Source organism: Gambusia affinis, linkage group LG16 (assembly GCF_019740435.1).
Source record: "Gambusia affinis linkage group LG16, SWU_Gaff_1.0, whole genome shotgun sequence".
NCBI classification, from domain to species: domain Eukaryota; kingdom Metazoa; phylum Chordata; class Actinopteri; order Cyprinodontiformes; family Poeciliidae; genus Gambusia; species Gambusia affinis.
Window position 1 is genome coordinate 15,757,834 of NC_057883.1, and position 20,337 is coordinate 15,778,170.

General features: G+C 38.4%; 1 protein-coding gene across 2 annotated transcripts in view; it reads left to right on the forward strand.

The window, feature by feature from the left end:
• LOC122845841 (AT-rich interactive domain-containing protein 1B-like) overlaps window positions 1–20,337 on the forward strand; it is a 193,024-nt gene that overhangs the window by 41,301 nt on the left and 131,386 nt on the right. For both annotated transcript variants that reach the window (XM_044142315.1, XM_044142316.1), the window contains exon 3: window positions 8,823–8,978. In XM_044142315.1, coding sequence (XP_043998250.1) covers window positions 8,823–8,978 — 156 coding nt within the window. The remainder of the gene's footprint in view (window positions 1–8,822; window positions 8,979–20,337) is intronic.

Below are 20,337 nucleotides of genomic sequence, written 5' to 3' on the forward strand. Positions count from 1 at the left end.
CTGGCAAGAGGACTGGATCTACAACAACAGACACAGAGTGTTTGCATGAGTATAAGTATTGCTATTTAGTCATCTCTACATGTCTTATGATATTTTTTTCTCAAATACCTTCTTAAATCTCTAGTGGTTGCTCTCTCTTTCACTCCCCACAGTAACATTACATACACGCACCCAAGAAATGTTTTTGTCAGTGCAATATCTTCCTAACCAACTGGTCACTGATCAGTCAGACTGAAAATCAGCCATGTGGGAAATCACTTCAAAAAAATATTTCCCCTCCAAAAAAAGAAAATTTGTCAAGTTTTAAGAACTGGTTATACCTCCCTGCTTTTGATCTGCGAACCATCGGGCCCATCACTAGTCGGTCCATCTATTCCACAGAACTTAAAAGTTCACAGGTCACGGCAGCACCTCATCACATCAGCATCAATTTGGAGTCGGTTTCATAGCAGGAGACCTAAAATTCAAACATAATCTCCTGAACTGATAGTGGCCACTGATGGTGGAAAAAGTCTGCTCCAACTCCCTCCCCTCTTCCCTTTTCCCTGCTTAGGTGTAATTGACATGACTCCTACACAACCTAGAGCTTGTCATCACAGCAAGCGGTAAAAAAATGAGTCGAGCTGCAGCGTGGAGAAATGATTGATCTGATAGATGTTTTAGTGCTCCATTGTGATGTTTACATGGATCGCAAGCCCTCTATTCTTTATAATGATTATTTTCTTTGTGTCAAGAGTGAATGTGGCTTGCTTTAGGTTCCTGTACGAAATGTCTGCCATGAACGCTGAGAAATTACGAGTTTAGACATCTTAAGTGATTGGTTATTTGTATCGACAGCTGGACCACTTTCATGTCACCCACTCTTTTTTTTTTTTCTTCTCCGCAGCCATTTTTGACCCCGTCACCGAATCACATTTGCCTTTTTTTCCCACTCTGTTGCCTTTCTTTCTCGACTTCCTCTCTTTGCTGTCTTGCTTGGCCTCAGATTGGGGTTTAGTAGGGGAAAAACATTTAGAGCTGGTGGCACAGAGCCCAGAGCCACTCACAAAAATAAAGAAAAAACAAAAATAAATGGCTTTTTACACACACACACACGCACACATAAAAGACCACATTAACCTTTTCTGCTTCTGCAAATGTTTCCATCATGGCTCAGTCTGAAACAGCAGCAACACGAAGCTACTTTTTGTTTTATTAGCTTATGCAGAAGGAACTGAGAATAAGAGAAAGGAAAGCTTGTTTTTCAGGCTTCAGAAAGTAATCTACAATGAAAAACTGTGCATGTAGGTATCAGATGTGTCTTTGTGTCAGTTTACAGCCACACTATCTGCTCACTCTTACTCTGTCTCTGTTATTTGATGTTATCAACATGTCAATAAGTCACAATTGCTGAATAGGCAGCCATGTGTTTTCATTTGAGAATAAACAGCTGTAGTATATGACGCACACTGTTCTTTATATAAAAAAGTAAATTGTCTACGGTTGCATGCACAACCTTTTATTTCTTGTGTTGCCGTTATTTGGAAGTGTGCCTGTTTATTAAGTTTTGGCCTCACAGAGCAGGCTGTCCTTTAGGTGGCTCGCATGTCAGGATTCACAGTGCTGCACATCGCTCCTCTTGTCCCTCACTCCTTCACTCCTCCAAGGGCAGCTCATTCCTGAGGTGTCAAGGGCCTCCGATGTATGAGAAAGGGAAGTGGGGGAGGTGAGAGCGATGAAAGACAGAGAGGGACAGGAATCGCCTTCACCTTGGGGGAAGAGATACGAGCGGATGACAAGAACAATGATGCATCCCTTATTTCTCTTCCTTATGTTTAATCATGAGCCTGTTGAAGCTGACCCTGTCCCCTGGTGCTTCAAGTGTCATTATAGGACTCACCTTCGTTTACAATTTATAAGTGTGCAGGGTTTTGGCTGTGATGCAATGATCTCATCACCACATAGCACCTAAAAACTGTTGAATTTGTTTTTAGTCGTTACATTTTTTTTTTTCTCACCCAAATGAAAGCAGCACCCAAATGTCCAACAAAATAAAGATTTTTGTTGCTGCTTATTTCAAATCTTTTATTGAATATATTTTATTTAATATTTTTTTTTTTTTAACTTGAGATATGTTAAGGTAACTTTTTATTGCCATTGCAAGCACATTAAATATTCTGCTAATGCTGGAAAGAGACTTTGAGCTGTAACAGGTCTGCAATGATATATTTGGAAAAACAAGTCAATTAAATTTTTTAGAGGCACAAATGGCCACCCACAGTCAGTACAGTCTTAGTCTGTGACCTGAATATTCTCTGTGTATAATTTTTCTATGGTGTCTATTTTTACCTCCTGATATGTTTAAATGGTTTAAAATTGATGGCCATCCTTTGCTGTTATTCTGTTATAAGCGGTTATGGTTTGGGACATTCCCTTTGACGAAGCCTTTTCCACCAACAAAACACAAACACAACATTTTTGGATTCCTGTTAACAAGCACTTACTCGTTTATTCTAATAACAATAAATGCATAGTTATTGCTTATAAAATTTTGAAATTTTATAGAAATGTTGGGTTTTTGCAGAAATTATGCAATTCTCAATGTACTGTTTACGTACAAAATACCTCCGTCAAAATCTACGGCTTTTTAAAATTTCCTGTTTTTTCCACAGTCAGAATCTTTTAGGCATTACATGTGACACAGTAAGAGCACAGCAAACACGGCAGGTCAACTAAAAATTGTCACTTTTGTGTTATTTAAATGCCTCAACTTCTTGCAGTGAAGAAGCTTTAGAGAGAAAAAAGGTGAGCCAGCTGCCACTGTTGTCAGGAGTTATTTTGATAGTGGTGCACTTTTTCATTCCCATGACTGACACATCTGTCAACACTGCCACTCCTGTCTTACCTTTCACCCGCTGCCTTCCCTTTACTGAAACGTCCTCTTTGATATCTGTTGTTAAGTCTGCACTCGGATTTATCAGCTGCTGGAAATTTTAAATATGGAAAGAAAAAGCCTCTGTTTCAGAACTGGAATAGTTTTAATGCTACTTGCTTTAAATGTGCTTGGATATAAGTATTTTAAAATAATTTGAAGCATTATATCATGACAAAAGTAGTGGACAAAGAGGAATGCATAACCAGCTACATGTCATTTTTTCTCAATTCAATATAGAAAAGAGAGAATATGATCTAGAACTGTTTCTCAGTTGCTAATCTCTGCATTGTGATCTATTTTCTTCATGCAAAACTCATCTTTTATATCTTGTCTGCGTCGCTCTGTTCTCTCCACAAATCTTTTTGCTTCGATGTCTTTATCCATCTCTCCCTATCTGTCTTTATTGTGCAAAACATTGCCTTATCTCTTCCTTTAAGTATCTCAGTATGTAACACCCATCCTCTATCTTTCTTCATGCCTATCTGTCCATCTCTGTCTCTCCAAACATCTTCCATTGCCTGTATAATACCAGATTCTTTTGTGCTTCCCATGCACTGTTTCAATTTCTGGCAGCTCAGAAGGAAATTTGTCCTTAAAAACATGTATAGTGCTTTGCAAAAGCAATCACACATTTGACTTTTCCACATTCTGTCATCTCAAACTTAATTGCATTTTCTTGAAATTTGACTTGAGAAACACACAAAGTAGTACATAATTGTGAAGTGGAAAGATGAGGATCAAATGTTTTTGCAAATTATGAGTGTGAATGTCACCATACAACTTTAATAATACTATATATAGTGATCCAACTAAATATAGAAGTCACCCAATCTTAGAGGTATATTGCTTTTTCAGGTTACTTCTCTACATGGACTTATTAGAAAGTGTGAGGTTTATTCTAATAAACCTTAATCACAAATGGGTATAGTTTTGTCTCGGTAATACATGTGTCTGTTCTGTGAAGCTTTGTTAGAGAACTCCAGTGAATAAACAGCATCGTGAAGACCAAGTAAGACAACAGACATGTTAGAGAGAAAGTTGTGGAGAAGTTTAAAGTGGGGTTAGGTTAGAAAATAATAACTCCCATTGTGAATGTCTCACTGTTCAATCACCAGAAAATAGAAGGAGTTTAGCACAAGTGCAACCTTCTAAAAACATGGGCATTCAGCATCCAGCCACCAGGAGTGCCATGGTAACACTAGAGGAATGGCAGGGATCCACAACTCGGATGTAAGAAGTTTAGGTTTTACAATCCACAAACCTTGACTTTGTTGAAGATTGGCATGAAGAAAGCTTTTATTGCTAAACATCTGTAAGACGTCATTTTTAAAGTTTGCAACAAACCATATAGGATACATGGCAAATATAAGAAGGGGTTCTGGTCAGATGAGTCCAAAATAAGCATTTTGTATTAAATGCAAAACAATTCAGCATTTTGTATTAAATTCAAAACAATTCATCCCCAAATACCCCACAGTAACTCATAACAGTGGCAGCATCATGTGGAAAAAACCCTGTTGGAAGCTATAAAACTTGAGACTGAGGTGGAAGTTTTTCCAGCTGGACACTGATCCAAAATATACACTTAGTTGCATAATGAAAGGGTATCAGTCACAGTACATTAATGTGTTGTAATGGCTCAGGTTAAGTCCAGAACTAAATCCAACTGAGAATCTGTGGAAAGATTTAAACATTACTGTTCAGAATGTCTCCAACCTCTTTTTACTGACTTTACATCAATTTCAATCTTCAGATGTGCAAATCTGGTAGAAACATGCTGTGAAAAGCATGTTTATATATATATATATATATATATATATACATACATACATATATATAATTGTTTTTTTATTTAACAAAAGGTGATTCTACAGAATATTGACTGGAAGGGCTGAATACAAAGGTATGCAACACTTGCTCAAAACTTTTCTTTCATTCTACAAAATGCACTGCTTTGCACTGGACTGTCAAATGAATCAAAGTAAAATATGTCAACATTTTTCTCTAGCATTGTGACAAAATGTGAAAAAGATTTAAGCATGTGAATACTTTTTTTTTGATAAAGTAGCATTTATTTTTACCAGTTGCCTTGCTGGCATGTAAATGTTAAAAGCTATGCATCACTGATGTGTGTGCCTGTCAGGCCTGTCAGGATGTGGGTGTGAATGTGTTCAGGGGTCAGTGTGATGGCACTGGTTAGTGCTCTGGTTGGCTGAGCCCATCTGTCACTCAAAACAGGGCCAACCTCTGGCCCCACTCACCAGTCAAGCGTATCAGTGCTTTGACAGAATTATGAAGATTTCTGTCCGTTCTTCATCGTCCCAATTGAATTACAAGCAGCGCCTTGTTCTGTGCAAGGCTTTTTAACGGCTTATTTAGGGACTTGCACCTCTGCATGTACTTCACATGCACCGTCTGCTTGAATGAGAGTTAACATGGATATTTAATGCAAAAGAGAAACTTTATCGCCTGCCTTTTCATACAATTCTTGTTTTGATAGATTTTCAATTGAGTTATTCTCAGTTTGTTGTGGTTTTTGGGTCTTAATATACCACCAAGGCTTTTGTTTTCATCACACTGCTGCGGCAGTTTATGGCGAATTATTTGCTTCACAGGACGTCTATCCTGCGTCATTTCTCCCCACAGCATTTCACATCTGTTGCCGTTTCATTACAGACGTTTATTTGACACCATGTGCCTGCCAAGACACTCTGGATAAATCACACTGTTATTTAGTCTGCTTCTCCACACCTGAGTGAAAGCAAAAGGCAGAAAATGGTCTTATTTTCTCCTTCCAGCGGCTTATTTTTATTGGTGCAGCCAGCAGCACAGCAAGTCTGTTTATCGCTAAACATATTCTCAGTCAAAGAGCATCAGGTTTCATTGAGTTGGTGTGTGCTCAGCAGGTACAGTGCATTTATGCAGTCTGCCCCAGCGATCAAACAGAAGCTGCATCTGAATAACTCTTTCTTCCCACCCAAAGCCACTTTGGCAGGTTGCTACTCGTTAGACCTCCAGTCTACCTACTGCCTGTGTGCTTATTTGACTGAATGGCAGGGTTTGGTATTTCTATCTATTCATATTTGTGACTGTCTTACTTAACTGTATGCATGCTATGGGTACCTTTTTGCAACAATGACATACACGCTTTAGATTATTAACAGTTTTATTACACTATGAATTGCTACTAGATCTGAAAGAGATCATGCCTAAAGTCTGCTGCTAGTTATTACATTTGACGATGATTCAAAAAAGCTATCCTTGAATAAATGGCCTAAAATTCACTGCATTGGAAATCATTAACACTCTGTGTTGTCATATCATAGTAAGACTTCAGTGTTGTAATTGGATTTCATGGGATAGACCAAAACAAAGCACCACATAACTGTGAAGATTAAGAAAACTTATATATTGGTTTAAAAAAAAAAAAGTACAAATTGGGGTTATTTGCATGTGCATTGTACATAATTCACTCTACAGTACTTATTTAAAATCCAGTGTGACTCATTACACTCAGAAATTATGTTGATAGTGATGGAGCTAAAAATCGAGGAAAATATGTTAATGGCTACAAAAGACATGACTGGGACAGATGTTCACCTTCCATCAATCTCAAACATACAGACATAGCTATAATGGGATGGTTCAGCCCAAAGCATATTTATGACTCAGATTATCCCATTCAGACCTAAATATATCTCTTCACAGATGTCTTTGACCCAAGCTGACTAAGCTTGAGCTGTTTCACAAAACAGTAAAATTTTCAGTTTCTGAAAAGCTGGAAGAACCCAAAAGACTTGCAGATGTAACTGGAGTGAAAGACTCTTCCATCAACTATTGTCTCACAAGGGCAGAAAACAAAGATACATCACACTTGTTAGCTTTATTTTTATTAAAAATTTTTATATATACCAGAGAATTTGCATTCAGACTATGAGCTAATCACAAACTTATTTTTTACCAATTTATGCTGATAAATTGGTAAAAAATTTATCAGCCCTACGTCAAGCCATATTTCTCTTTTTTGTGGTGAGGTTTTTTTTGCCGGTTTGCTGGAAGAGATCTGCTCAGAAGAGCAAGAAGAGGAACCCTTCAATGGATTTCTGGTCTTGATTGCCAAGGTGACCTAATCTTCAACAATCTGAGAATAGCGGTGTTCCTGTTGTAGCTCACCGTGTTACACCAGACTGTCAACACTAATAACTGGACAAGGCTGTTTCACTTTTACCGAAGAAGCTTCGATACAGGCCTATTAATACGCATATGTGAGGGAATGAGTGAGCAATGGTTTATCTTTCTGCATTCATTCAAGTATTAAAGCATCAAATAGTAGCTTAGTGTGTGTGTGTGTGTGTGTGTGTGTGCAGTTCTGACTGCTGGTAATGAATCCAGTGGTGCTGTTGGCATGAGCAGGGCCATTCTATTAACCTCTCTGCTAGCCGGACTGATCTCACCCTGTCTGTCCATCTCATTGGCCTAATGACACGCTCTCTCACTGTAAGCTCTGGTCATGCACACACACACACGCAAGCATGCACGCAAACCTGCCTTTGCTAATCAAATTTCCACTGAAGTGAAAAGTATTCAACACTGTCCAATCACTGCTATTGAGAAAGTCAAAAGCATTGAGAGAATATTTCTTTTCTTACAGCCCCACTCAATGGAAGGCTCTCTTCAAAACCTGTTTCAAACGTATTAATCTCCACTGGTACTCTGCTGTCACCAGATCAGATTTCACTATGTTCTCCACCAGCCTTGAGTTTCATCATGCCTTTTATGTTAGAGGGGTTTCTCTCTCATAAAGCCTCTGCTCCGGCTGCATGCTCTTATCTGACAAAGCTGTATAGTGTGGTAATTACGTCATGTCAGAGGGCCCAGTAACGGCATCATTTGAGATATAAATCATGCTAAGTTTAAGAGTTTTACTTTGCGAAGGAAGATTTAAGACGACATCTTAAAGTAAGGCATTGGAAATGGACGACAAGCTTGACAGATGCCCCAAATTATGGCATTGAGTAGGTTTAACGAGTTTGTGGCAGAGCAACATGACATGATGAGAAGGAAATATGACATTAAAAGTGCTGTCAGTAGTTGTAAATGTTGTTTAATAATCTGTTCCTGGCTGTTAGTGTAAATGTGTGGCTGTCTCAGTGTGAATAAGAAAATCCACGCAGCAGTTAGAACACCTGGCGCTGTCTGTAGTCATAACAAACAACATGAAGGGATTAAGTCTACATTTGTATTTGTGCCAGCTTGTTACATGCACTCGTTGTTCGCGTTTTCCCTTAAAACTACCGTGTAATACAGCATTGCCACTTGGCATGGCTTCATCCCTATAAATTAGTTTTTTTTTTCTTTTTTGTTCTGTCCTGTAATGCTACCACTCATCCACGTGTCCCTCATTAAGGTTACGGCCTGGGACGGACCTGCAGTAATATCTAGCACTTCTGAACTCATCTGTGAGTTGACCGAGTCAGAGATAATGTAAAGAGGTGGATGCATTTGGCAAACTAGAGGACATAAAGCTAGAGGTGTCTTCAGCAGGAATTCATTAGGCGGAGGACTGATCAGAGGCTGGTGTTTGCCTTCCCCCTTTTAGAGCCTGCAGCTCAGGGACAATTGGTGATATTAGAAAATATTATTTGCATAGTTTTTGTGTGGCTTTGGGCAATGTTTCTGTTTATTTCCATGTCAAAAGCATTCCTCAGCAGGTGAGAGACTCCTTTTGTGAGACTTTTGACCACAGCACAACTCCATCAGCTCCTACTCCTCCCTGTCTTGTCAGGGTCTTAGAGTTGTGAAGAAGTTTATGCAAACACAAGCTGTTAAACATGAATGATTAGAACTGAGTTGCAGTTGTATCAACATTTCCCCTGTAATAAGTTTGATTCCTTTTTTTTTTCTTCAGCAGGTTGCACCATATGGCCAGCAGTCGATGGGAGGGTTCAGCAGGGAGCAGCAAGGAGGGCAGCAGGGAACCCCTCCGTACTTCAGTCCTCCTCAGCAGACTCCCACAGGCCTGTCCCAGAGTTCCTACCTGCAGCCTCGACCACCTCTGCAGCAGGTACTATCACTCACATACAGAACACTATCTCTAGACAAAGGCTCATGCTGCAGTTTATTGCCAAAACAAGTCTCTCCTGTGTTCAGAAAAAATTGCAGGAGGTATTAAAACATGAGTCTTGTCACCTTGCAGCAAGACGTCCTGGGTTCAAACCTTGATCAGGGTTCTTTTAGGTCTCTAAATTGTTCTTAGATATGAGTGTATTGTGTGTCCAGAGTGTACCCCGCCTCCCAAAAATTTGCCATCGTATTTTTGTGTTGGATTGGTGACCTGTCCAGAGTGTACCTCACCTCTTGCTCGTTGACCGCTGGAGGTTGGCAGATATTGATAAGTGTGTATGATAACAGATGGCTGGATTTTTGCTTTGGCTTAAAGGCATTTTAATAAGACAGAAGAGAAAGGGATGGAGCGACCACAATTTTCTCCAGCTGTATGAAGCATCAATTAGCACAGTACTCCCCCTTCAACCCTTCAACATAAAAGCACTCCCTGTTTGATTTATTTAGAAAGTCAAGATTGCATATATTGGCTTAACACATTCTACTATTATTCTTTGAAGACAATTGCATATCTATCACCCCCCCCCCCCCCCCCCCACACACACACACACACAAGTGGGTCTTTTTGTGGGCTCTAGGTTACATTAGGTTTAAATTTTAGGTTTAAGGTTTGGAAAAATGAATATATACATTCTTTACATAGATTAGGTTTTTATTATGTACATGTCTCAGTATGTCCACACATGTTGGACATTTTGTATGCACTAAAATCCATCAGATGAAAAACCAAGTCTCAGAACAACAGAGCGTCTGGAATGCAGATATGGATCGAGACATTTTCTTCTAAGTTTCCAGCTGCTTTTCTGTGTAACATTTCCATTCTGTTGCTGGGGTTCAAGGAGTTTTATTTTTGGAGTTAAGTGAAGCCAGCCAATGTGTTTCTTATCCACTGTTAAGCATGGGGGATATGTCAAGCTGCATAAAGGAACTGTGGGCCATAGACCAGCACCGAGTCATTGTAGAGGAGAGCAAAACAAAACAAGAGAAAGAAAAGAACAAGGTAGAAAAGACTGCAACAAGAGAAAATAAAAAACAAGCAAAATAGAGAACAGCAACGGTCTTTCCAGAAAGGCAAAGAGAGGTTTTTATTTTGTTATTGCAAAGGAACCTTTTAGGCCTGTTAAAGCTTGCAAACAAATGAATAGTATCAGTATGCAACACAAGATAAAGTATGACAATCATTTCTGTCATACTTTGGACTTTCATGCATTATTTTGCATCCAGACAAAAATGTCTATGCATACAAACTTAGCCAATAAAGCTGATTGCAATTTTGCCACAAGAAGTTATAACAAATTTTGATTTGTAGAAAAATTTTCATGTCAGGGACCAGGTATTTTTATTAGAAAACACGTTGTCATTCCAGTTCACCGTTGTTCAATTATCGTTTCAAATGTCTTTTTTTCACCCCAGATGTTAAAGACATGCATCTAAATTATGTGCAGAAATATTTAAAATCTGCACAAGTTGATCCTGTCTGACAGCAACGAAGGAATTCATATCCTATTTTACCAAGATAAATGCTTTTGTCATCCAAATTGCAATATTCACAAAAAAAAACAGCCATACAAAAAGACACTGTGAACACAAAGGCAGGTAGTTACAAAAAGGAAACCGTAAATCTTAGTATATAATTTACATACTGTCAGCCAATCGGGCCGCATCTCTTACTCTTGTTTCCTCACCTATGGTACACCCGCACACGCCTGCACACATGCACGCAAATTTTGCAGCTTACTGAACAAATGCTGTTCACTTTAACAAGGAGAGGCTAGAATCCATGGCCACATTGACATTTTCCGACAGTAATGGTGTGTTTTCATCATGGCTGATGATATGGCGGCAATTGACCCACGTTGACATTTATACTCTAGGTAGTTCAGCCCCAAACACACTGATTGGCTCAAGTCTAATTTCACCTGTGCTGATAGGTTCCTGATTGGTTACTATGCCAACCTCTGAGGTGACCGCAGAGCAGGCTTCCTGTCGTTTCTCATTGCAATGCATGCACAGTATTTTATCTTTCAATCAACATGTACATTTGCATTATTGCTACATCCTGCTGGTTTTACCTATAATCAAGAAATCTTTCCTGCGGTATGTGTTAGAGCTATAAAGCATTTTATGCTTCAGCAGCACAGCGGGCGATGTGTGTGAACTCCTAGCTTCTATCTGCACACCAGCATAATATAGCCAATAAATTCACACATTTTTATCAGCTAATAAGCCTCTAGCTTCTATACTTTCCCATTACTCGTTAAAGGTCTGGCTCACCAATCAGCAGTCCACTTCATAATAAACTTACTGAAAATATTTTCTGAAAACAGGCAAGAATATCTTTTGAAAAAGGGTGAAACGTTGAATATTTTGCCTGTAAATTACATTTGAGCTTCAATCTCAATTTAGAACAATGACTAAATACATTTGATCAACCATTAAAAAGTGACATTTTACACATAAGCAAGTGTGTGCAGTGGCTTTAGGACTTTAGGTTTATAAATTATCTGCTCAGTGAAGGTTTTAAAGTATGAAATAAATACTAAAAAATATCAGAATAAATTTAAATAAAAAAGAGGCTCAGTGCTTGTTTTTGATTTTGTATCTAAGAGGTAAACATGTCTGAAAATTGAACTTGCACAGCAGAGTTGGGCAAGATTACAAAAAGATATATATATATTTTTTGTAGGGTTTGAGCTTTGTGTTATTACTTTCATTTTTCTGTCCTGAGCGAGTGTGTTCATCCTTTCCAGCATCCACACGTGTGTGTCGGCTTGTGTCTGCGTGTACACTAATCAGGCAAGCGTGGTGCCGCAATTCTGAGCTGTGAAAAGGTCAAAAAGTGACCTTTGTCTGTGATTTCTGTGCTGAAATGAAACATGATGTGAGCTGCTCCGAATGGATTACACGCACGCACCCATGCACAATCGCAAGCGCACGCCAGATTACGATGTCATTGTGGTTTTGACCCCTGTTTTCTGACCCTGCATTACTCTGAGAAATGCAAGCTGAAAAGTTCTTTATTTTGTTCTTCCGGCGCTCTCAGCAGTTCGTTTTCCCCCTACTCCACTCCCATTAACCCCAGCCAGAGGACATCCTCTCGCTGATGGAACCATTCCAGCTGCCTTTGACACAGAGTTTGCTGTGCAACAACTGCTATTAGCTGGTTTTTGTAACGAAATGGAGCAAAAATGCCTTCCTTCTTGGAGTCTGTTGCCCTCTCATAACCTCATCTGATTGCAAGGAGCAAAACAGGATAAAAAAGACATTTTCAAAGATATCAGCATTCATACAGAAAATAAAAAATGTATGTAACACCACTTTGGAGTAGAGAATTTCAAAAGCAAACGATAGTCGAGAGTAGAAGATATCATTGAACTGGTGTTTGAGAAAAAGAGTTGCATGTTATATTTAAATAACTAGAGTTTTCTAATTGGGACTTTGAAAAAAAAAGTCTTCTTACAGATGTCATACGCCATTACAAATAGGTCTTATAAAGGTAAAGAAAATTAATCCGTAAATATCTTTAGACAGTATTTGGCCTAATTTATTATGTTGGAACTTCATTATGCACTGGACAAAAGCCATCCAAATAATAGACCTAATAATAAGGACAAAAGTACAGGCCATAAAACAAATGCTAACTATTTACCAGATACACAGCAGCATAAAAGAAATACAGAACCATATGTGCACCTTCAGAGATTTGTACTTTTTGTTTTTGTTTTTGTTTTTTTTTGTTTTTTTTTTTGTAAATCAAGCACAAACAGCATGTTTAATGTCAGGTCACCACATCTAAATTTGATTTAAATCCAGGCTTTGACTAGGCCAATCTTAATTTGTTTTTGGGACTATCTGCTGCATAATGGATTATTGTCTGGCTGTATAACATCAGAAACTGTGGGTGAGACATTTTCCTTCAGGATTTTCTTGTACAGAGCAGAATTTATGATTCCATCAGTTAGGGTTGGTCATCCAGTTCCTGAACAACCACAGATCATTACACTGCCACTACCATGCATGACTGTAAGTGTGATATTAATTTTTATGCTGCTAGTTTTATGTCAGAGTCAACTGTATAAACGTTCCAAAAAGTGTTTGTCTTGTGAGCCCACAGAATATTTGCCAAAAATCTATATGATTATCAAGGTTTTTTTAGTGATCGTGTTAGTCAGCAGTGGTTGTACCCTTGAAACTCTGCCATGTAGACTATTTCGGCTTGTTTCTTATTACTAAATCATTAATCTGCTTCTGGGTTCTTTTGTGTATTGGATGCAATCTTGGCATGCCTTTGGTTGTTTATCTCGCCCCTGTAAAGTTTCACCTCTTTTTTTCTCAATTTATGGTCAGTGGCTGTTTTGGTCCAAGACTTTATATCTGGAGTTTTAGCTGACTCAAATGAGCTGCGGATATTATAATGATACTTCAACCTAATAATGGATAAAATTTTCTTTTTTAAAAATTTCACTTACAATAAATAAGGCCTTTAATTCATAGCAGAACAATTTAATCATTTGTCAGAAGGGCATAATCTGAGGAAGATGATATTTTATGGAGCATATTTTCTTTACAGGGTTGCATACAGCAAAGTGTGACAGACTAGGCTCTGCAGTTGAGTAGAGCAGGTGAAAAGCAACTCTGGCCATCTGCCAGACCTAAACTCATAATGTTGTTCTGCCTTTGATCAGCTTTCCCTTGGAGCACACACCATTTAATTTTCATTGAGAAACAGTGTGTTAAACTGATGTTTATAGACTCATAACGTTAAACGGAATTTAGCTGCACTTTGTTTTAGTGTTCTTTAGGATCTGTGGTAGATCGTGTGCTCTATTCAAGTGAGGCTCGAATTTGACTGCTGGTCTTTGGGGGAAAAAAAAGGCAGTCAGCTTTTTTTCAAAGTCATTTTTTCACTTTCCTCTGTGTGAAACCGATCCCAATTGCTCTATTGACTTTTACCATTTCCTCTTCCTGTCTGAGAGTGGGCCCTGGGGACCGGTGCTTTAGCATAGATGAACTCTGAGCTGATTGGAGGGGACATGCTCACTTTACAGGGACTTGCACAGATAGAAGCTGATTTACTGAGATGACATGTAGCAATGTTGTTTTTGTTTTTTCTGGTGTTGACAAGAAAACCAGACAAGACAAGCTTGTTGGTGAAGCTCCATTCATTCACACGTACTTCAGTGTGATTTACAGGTTGATAAGAACTCAATTTTTTCAGATGTGGAAAAGCAGTCGTTTCTAAACTTTTGATTGAAAGGACTCATGGGCCATTTATTTGATGAGTACTTTTTTTAGCTTTTTTTTGCATGCTCAACAATAAATTAAATACAATATTTTGATAAAACAGAGACAAGAATCTGAATTTTGTCTGTGTAAGTGTACATCTGAAAAATAAGAACGGTCTTACACCTTTGTTAAAAAAAAAAAAAAAAAAAAAAAAACAGCTAACAAAATTTTTCAGATGCAAAATTTTTATGGCCAAATTTTTTTTGTGTTTTTACTAACATGCTTGTTTGGGTCACTCATTCTTCAGAAAGCCTTACTGTATTTTACTAAATTTGATGAATCTGTTTGGCCCAGTCTGCTTTTCAGTAAGCCACTCGTTGATTCTGGTCCTGTTAACTATGAATATAAAATAAAATTTTTAAAAAAGGGACTAATGAGCAAATTTTGGTTGGTATAATTTGTGTTGTACCTACCATTAAAGACATTTAAGACTGGTGAAGATTTTAATTTGTCAACATCTTTTGTTGAGTGCTTAACATAAGTTAAAATTTAACCTACAAACCTCTGTGAATATGTAGTATTGTGAATTGTGTGGGCAAATCATGGAAAATGTATTTATGCAAGCTGTTATTGCTTGTACAAATACTACTGTACTGTACTAATGCATGAAGTCAGTCTCCCTGCACCATAAACGTCACATCAACATTATTATTTATAGCAGCAGTCACATACTGACTCTCGTAAACACAAGGTAGAATCCCTTCTCCTTTGCATTACGATTGTTTTTTAACATTAAAGAATCAAACAGCCTTGTTAAAATTTTGGTATTATGTTGTTAATATAAATTATTTTTTCCAGCTTTATTGGACACACCCTTGGTTGAAAAAATGTCTGACATATAGAACCACAAAATCACTTGCTATTAAAAGCACCTGTCTGACAACATGAAATGGGCCAAAAGATTTGTAAAAGCTGCACATAATAAACATAAAGTAATTGACAACTCTCATTCTGGAAAGTGTTTGAAAGCCTTCCTGACTCCAGTAAACCACCAGAAAGCCATTATCCATGAATAGAGAAGATACATTGGAATAGTGACGATCTGTTTTCATTTAATGTATTTAATAATTTCTTCCATCAGATTTTTCATTGTCTTAAGTACAGTTTTAACAATTATATTGAATCATTGTACTATTGTCCGATACTCTAATTGTTCATTTCTTTTCATTGCAGTAATTATAATCTGTATAAAATCTACAAGATGTCCACATGTCCACGTTTTGTAACATTCATTACTCCTAGCGTTGTTTCCCATTTCCTGTCTGTCACCTCTCAGTGCTCCAACCGGCTGAAGCAGCAGGCCCCGTTCCCTCGCCCCTGCACCCACCCACCACACACCCCCGCTTTTAATCACACCAGGTTAATTAAAAGGCCATCGTGCCTTACTTCGACCCACCCCTCTGGCTTTATTACCCCCTCGTCGTATACTTGCTCTGCTGCCTCAGCCACCCCTGGCTACCTCTCATCACACACACACTCACATTCTCTTTCAATCACGCAGAAATGGGAGCTCACCTTGGCAATGGCAGGGAAAGCTGAGGGGCCGAAATGAAGGAAATGAGAGACAGGAAGGAGTGTATTAGCATGAGTGTGAGTTGGGGACTGAAACAAAGGTTTGTAGGTGGGTGTGTGTGGAGGGGGAGTGCCCAAAGTTCAATGTCATTAATTGGTCAGCATTTGAATATTAAGTGAAGAAGTCTGTTAATTAACAGGATAATAAAAGTGCTTCTGGGTAGAAGGGGGTGTAGGGAGGGCCGGGTGGGTTGGGGGCAGCAGAGGGGGGAGTAAAGGAGGACAGGCTGTGGAAATGGAGGGCATATGGCGAGATAGTGAGGAGGAGGCAGAGAGAGGGAGCGAGGCTGGGTGCGAGGTGATAAGAGGGAGAGAGACGTCCGTGGGTAAAGGTCTGGCAGTGGTAATTTGCGGAGAGCCGCGTTAATTGTCATAACCTTTTAAATGGCAGAGTTTATCGGAGTCCTCTAAATGTCCCCTTGTATCGCCACGGCAACCCTGGGCCTGCCGCACTCTGATTGGCCACCACAGACGAGCACTTAAGCTTGATGAGTTTTGAAGCAAAAAGTAAATGATGAAACTAAAAAATAAATATATATGAACTGTATACTGTGTCAGTTTTGTAGTGTGTGTGTGTGTTTGTGTGACAAAATGTCTGAATCCAATGTTTTTAATTTAGCATCTTTTTTTTTTGTTTGTTTACCTTAACTTTGACTGACATTCGCTAATTGCTCGGCCAGAATTTGCCACCATTTTTTTTCTCCATCTTTTCTTCCCCCCCATTTTTTGATTTATGTTTGTTTTTGTACTGTGGAGCTGCAATTCAAATGCAAATGAACAAGAATGAGAGAGGTGTTTTTTGGAACGGTTAGGACAATCATAATGGCTCAAAAATAAAAGTGTGGGGTGGGGGGGCAGCGATAGTTAGCTACGCAGCACCCTAGGGGCCTCATTTAGCTGCCATTTGTTAGGAAATGCCGCTACATTTGTTCCTGGATTCAGACTTCACAGACAGAAAGAGAAAACAGACAGTACCCCCCAAAAAAATGTCACAGTCAAAGTCACGCTTGCCAGCACACCACCATCGTCCCTCTGCACTTTAGCAAAAGTCATGTGGGTGTACACTAGTTATAACAGTATGCCAAAGCAAGTTGAAGTGAACGGGTGGTAGGGCTTGTGGTGACAGGGACTTGCAAAGCATGTGTGAAGTGAAGACTGGCTTTGATTTGATTGGCTTGTGTAGGAGAATAAAAGCAAAAACCCTGGCAATGTTAGCTCCATCTGACATCATCCCTGAGGGAAAGCCCGTACAAATGCAGAGGAGTGTGTCGAGTAAAGTAAATGTGTGCATATTAATTTTCCTCTGAGTGTGTTTATATATATTTTTTTATATAATGAAGACTTTCCTCATGGTTGTGTGTGTATGTGCTTGTGAGGATCTTGTGTCAGAGCTCAGGTCTTTTCTTGTAGTCACTTTGAGCTAAAGGTCAGGGGGATTGCTGAGATAGAATCCAATCTGAAGGACACAGCATTAGAACAGGCCCTGCTACAAATGGTCCTATTAAGATAGGCTGCAGGCACACACAAACTCGCACACCAGCACACACCACTTGGTGTTAAAACCATAAACTGATGCAGGCGATGTGTTACACACATCTTTTTCCATTTTAACAGTCACCTTTTAGAGTTACATGGGCCTGCAGTTGGTCAGATTGTCCTATGAAAAATCAGAATGTAGAAATTTTGTTTAAAATAGATTAGAGAACACTTTTGTAAAAACATAACACATTTGAAACAAAAACTGCCGTAAACATTTTGCTCTCGCTCTTGAATGTTCTTTCAGGCTGATTGGTGTTGGCTTTTCTGCGTATCTGAACCAAAGCAGACTGTTGAATATGGATGTCCTGCTTCCCACCTCCAGCTTGAGGTGAAAAAGCTGTTTTGTGCAATGTTTTTTTTTTATTCAACAAGGATTTTTGCACGTTTCTCTTGTCAACAGCTCAGCCAATATGAAGTTAAACAAGTATATATTTTTTGTTAATGATAGAACAGGAAGTACTGTTACAAAGATTTTTTTTACAGAACATTTGGTTAGTATTAGGGCTATGAAGAAAATAAAATTAGTAAACATTTAAGAATAAAGTCCTAAAATCATGAGAATAAGTCAAAACTATGACTTCTTGAGATATTATGACATGATTCTCATATACGTTTATATTACTCTGTGATAATTGATCATATGGACATCAGAGGCGTCTTGATTTTTAAGTAGGACACGGTGAATACATCACCTTGCAAAAATTATTAACACCCTTTAAACCCTTTAAATTTTGTCGAACCGACCTTCATATATTTTGCTAAATTTTTGTGTAACAGGAAATAAATGTCTTACATAACCATGATGGACATTCATACATGGTTTTCAAAAATGTTAATAAAAATGTCTAATACTCAGCACATTGAGGTCTCAAGATTCAAATAGCCAATTCTTTGTAAAAACCGTTCAAGTCGATACGGAGAGTGTTTGTGAACATCCATGTTAGACTTCAGCTTTTCTTGGTTTTACAAACTTTAGAAACAATCCCCTTTACATATGTGAATATTTTGATCTAAGCGACTCATATTCAATCAATTAAAATATTATGGAAACGTTTATTTTATTAACTCATTTACTAAGAGGAGCCTTTTTTTTCCTGTTAATTATGATGGTATCTTTCCTACAGGTAAATGAAAACACAACAATTAAGATTAGAGTATTACATCAAAACAAAACAAAGAAAAAAATGTTAATACAGAAATATTGTCTTAATGAATTATTTTTGAATCAGACAAACAAAACTCATTGGAACTCATTCTAATGTATTGAATATTACTGTATGTTTGAACACATATATTTTTGCACACTTAGTGTATAGTCTTTAAATATTGGCTTCGGGTACGATACACCATCCATGGTGAGTAACTTTCCTGTTTTCACATTGGTGGTTTGATTTTCCTTCTCTAGCCAACTTATTACTCCAGCAGGGTATCTGATTACCGGCAAGATAAAGCTGTTGATTGCCAGAGCTCTCTTTCAACTTTGGACATCTTTTCACAAACTCAAACCACGTTCCCTGTCCCCCTGAAGATGATCATATATGCTTGTGTGCAAGGGATATGGTGAAATAGTGTGTGTTGCGTCTTTATGGGAACCTCTCTTAAAGAGATGCAATTAAGCTTAATTTTTAATGAATATTAATGGCATTAGCATGGTATTTGATAGAGATTTGCATCTGCCAAGGTGCAGGGGAAAGGAAGATGACTAATTTATTTGGTAATCATGAAAAGAGCAGTGGAGACAGGAAGAGATGAGGAAGGGAAGGATGGATGTGGCATTGATGAAGACTGAGAGAAGAAAAACTGGAGAGGTGTCCCAAAGGTGACGAGGGGGAATTCATTTAAGAAGAAAAACCTGAGAGGAAGATGTGTGGACCAGCAAAGATGAAACATAACTGATTTTGATTCTTGCAAAGATGAAAACTGTTGAAAATGAAGCAAAATTGAGCAATGCAACCACAATTTTTGATTTGCACACAAAGTTTTAAGAAGCAAAAGTGCCGAGAGCAGAATGGGGCTCTGCACAAGGGATTAAACTTTAAAAGCTGAAGAATTAAAAAATATACATATACTGTGACAAGTTTTATTTCTGTAAGGCACATTCAATACTGACTGTTAGAAGACGAAAGATTAAGCTTCACTTAACATCTGGGAATTTTGTTTTGGTTGCTTTCTCTTTTTCATCCAATGACATCAAACTCTCACATGCTGTCATGCCACTTTCTCTGCTTTTCTGTTCTAAGAACATAAATTGAAATTAGGAAAGCGTGGTAAGTGCCTCACCTGACTCCCCTGTCAGAACATGTGGTTGGCAGCAAGCCAAAAAAGGTGTAAAAGAAATTCCTTAAATGAGGTGAGAGTGGCAAAGGGAAAGTGTGAAACTGATTAGTGTTCGTATCCTTGTCTACTTATTTACGACCAGAGAATCTAAACAATGCAAAGACAATTAACTTAAAAGTTGGGTTATGATGCAAGCTATGTTTAAAACCGAGTTTGCTCAAGTTTTGGACTGCAAAAAAACCCAACTGTCTGTGAGCGATAAAAATGCATTTCTCCTTTCCGCTCCCTGCTTGAGTCTCACTTGCGCCTGATTTGAGTTGCTGGCGCAATATTGATTTACTTCTGCATAAAACCTCTCCGGCTCTATATATATTACACCGCATTCAGCAGTCATCTATTCAATCAAATCTAATATTACACTGCCTTTCCACACAGCTGTCTAATAGCATTTAACTCACAGTTTGATTCCTGCATTCCCTCGTGTACTTCAAACGCTTTCCTTCAATATCCTTCATTCGCTACCACTATGCCAAGATGAAGTCTTTTCAAAAGCACTGAGGATGAATGAGTGTCGCTGTGAGTGTGTGCGTGTGTGAAGACAGGATTAGCTGTGGCCTTAGGCTTAA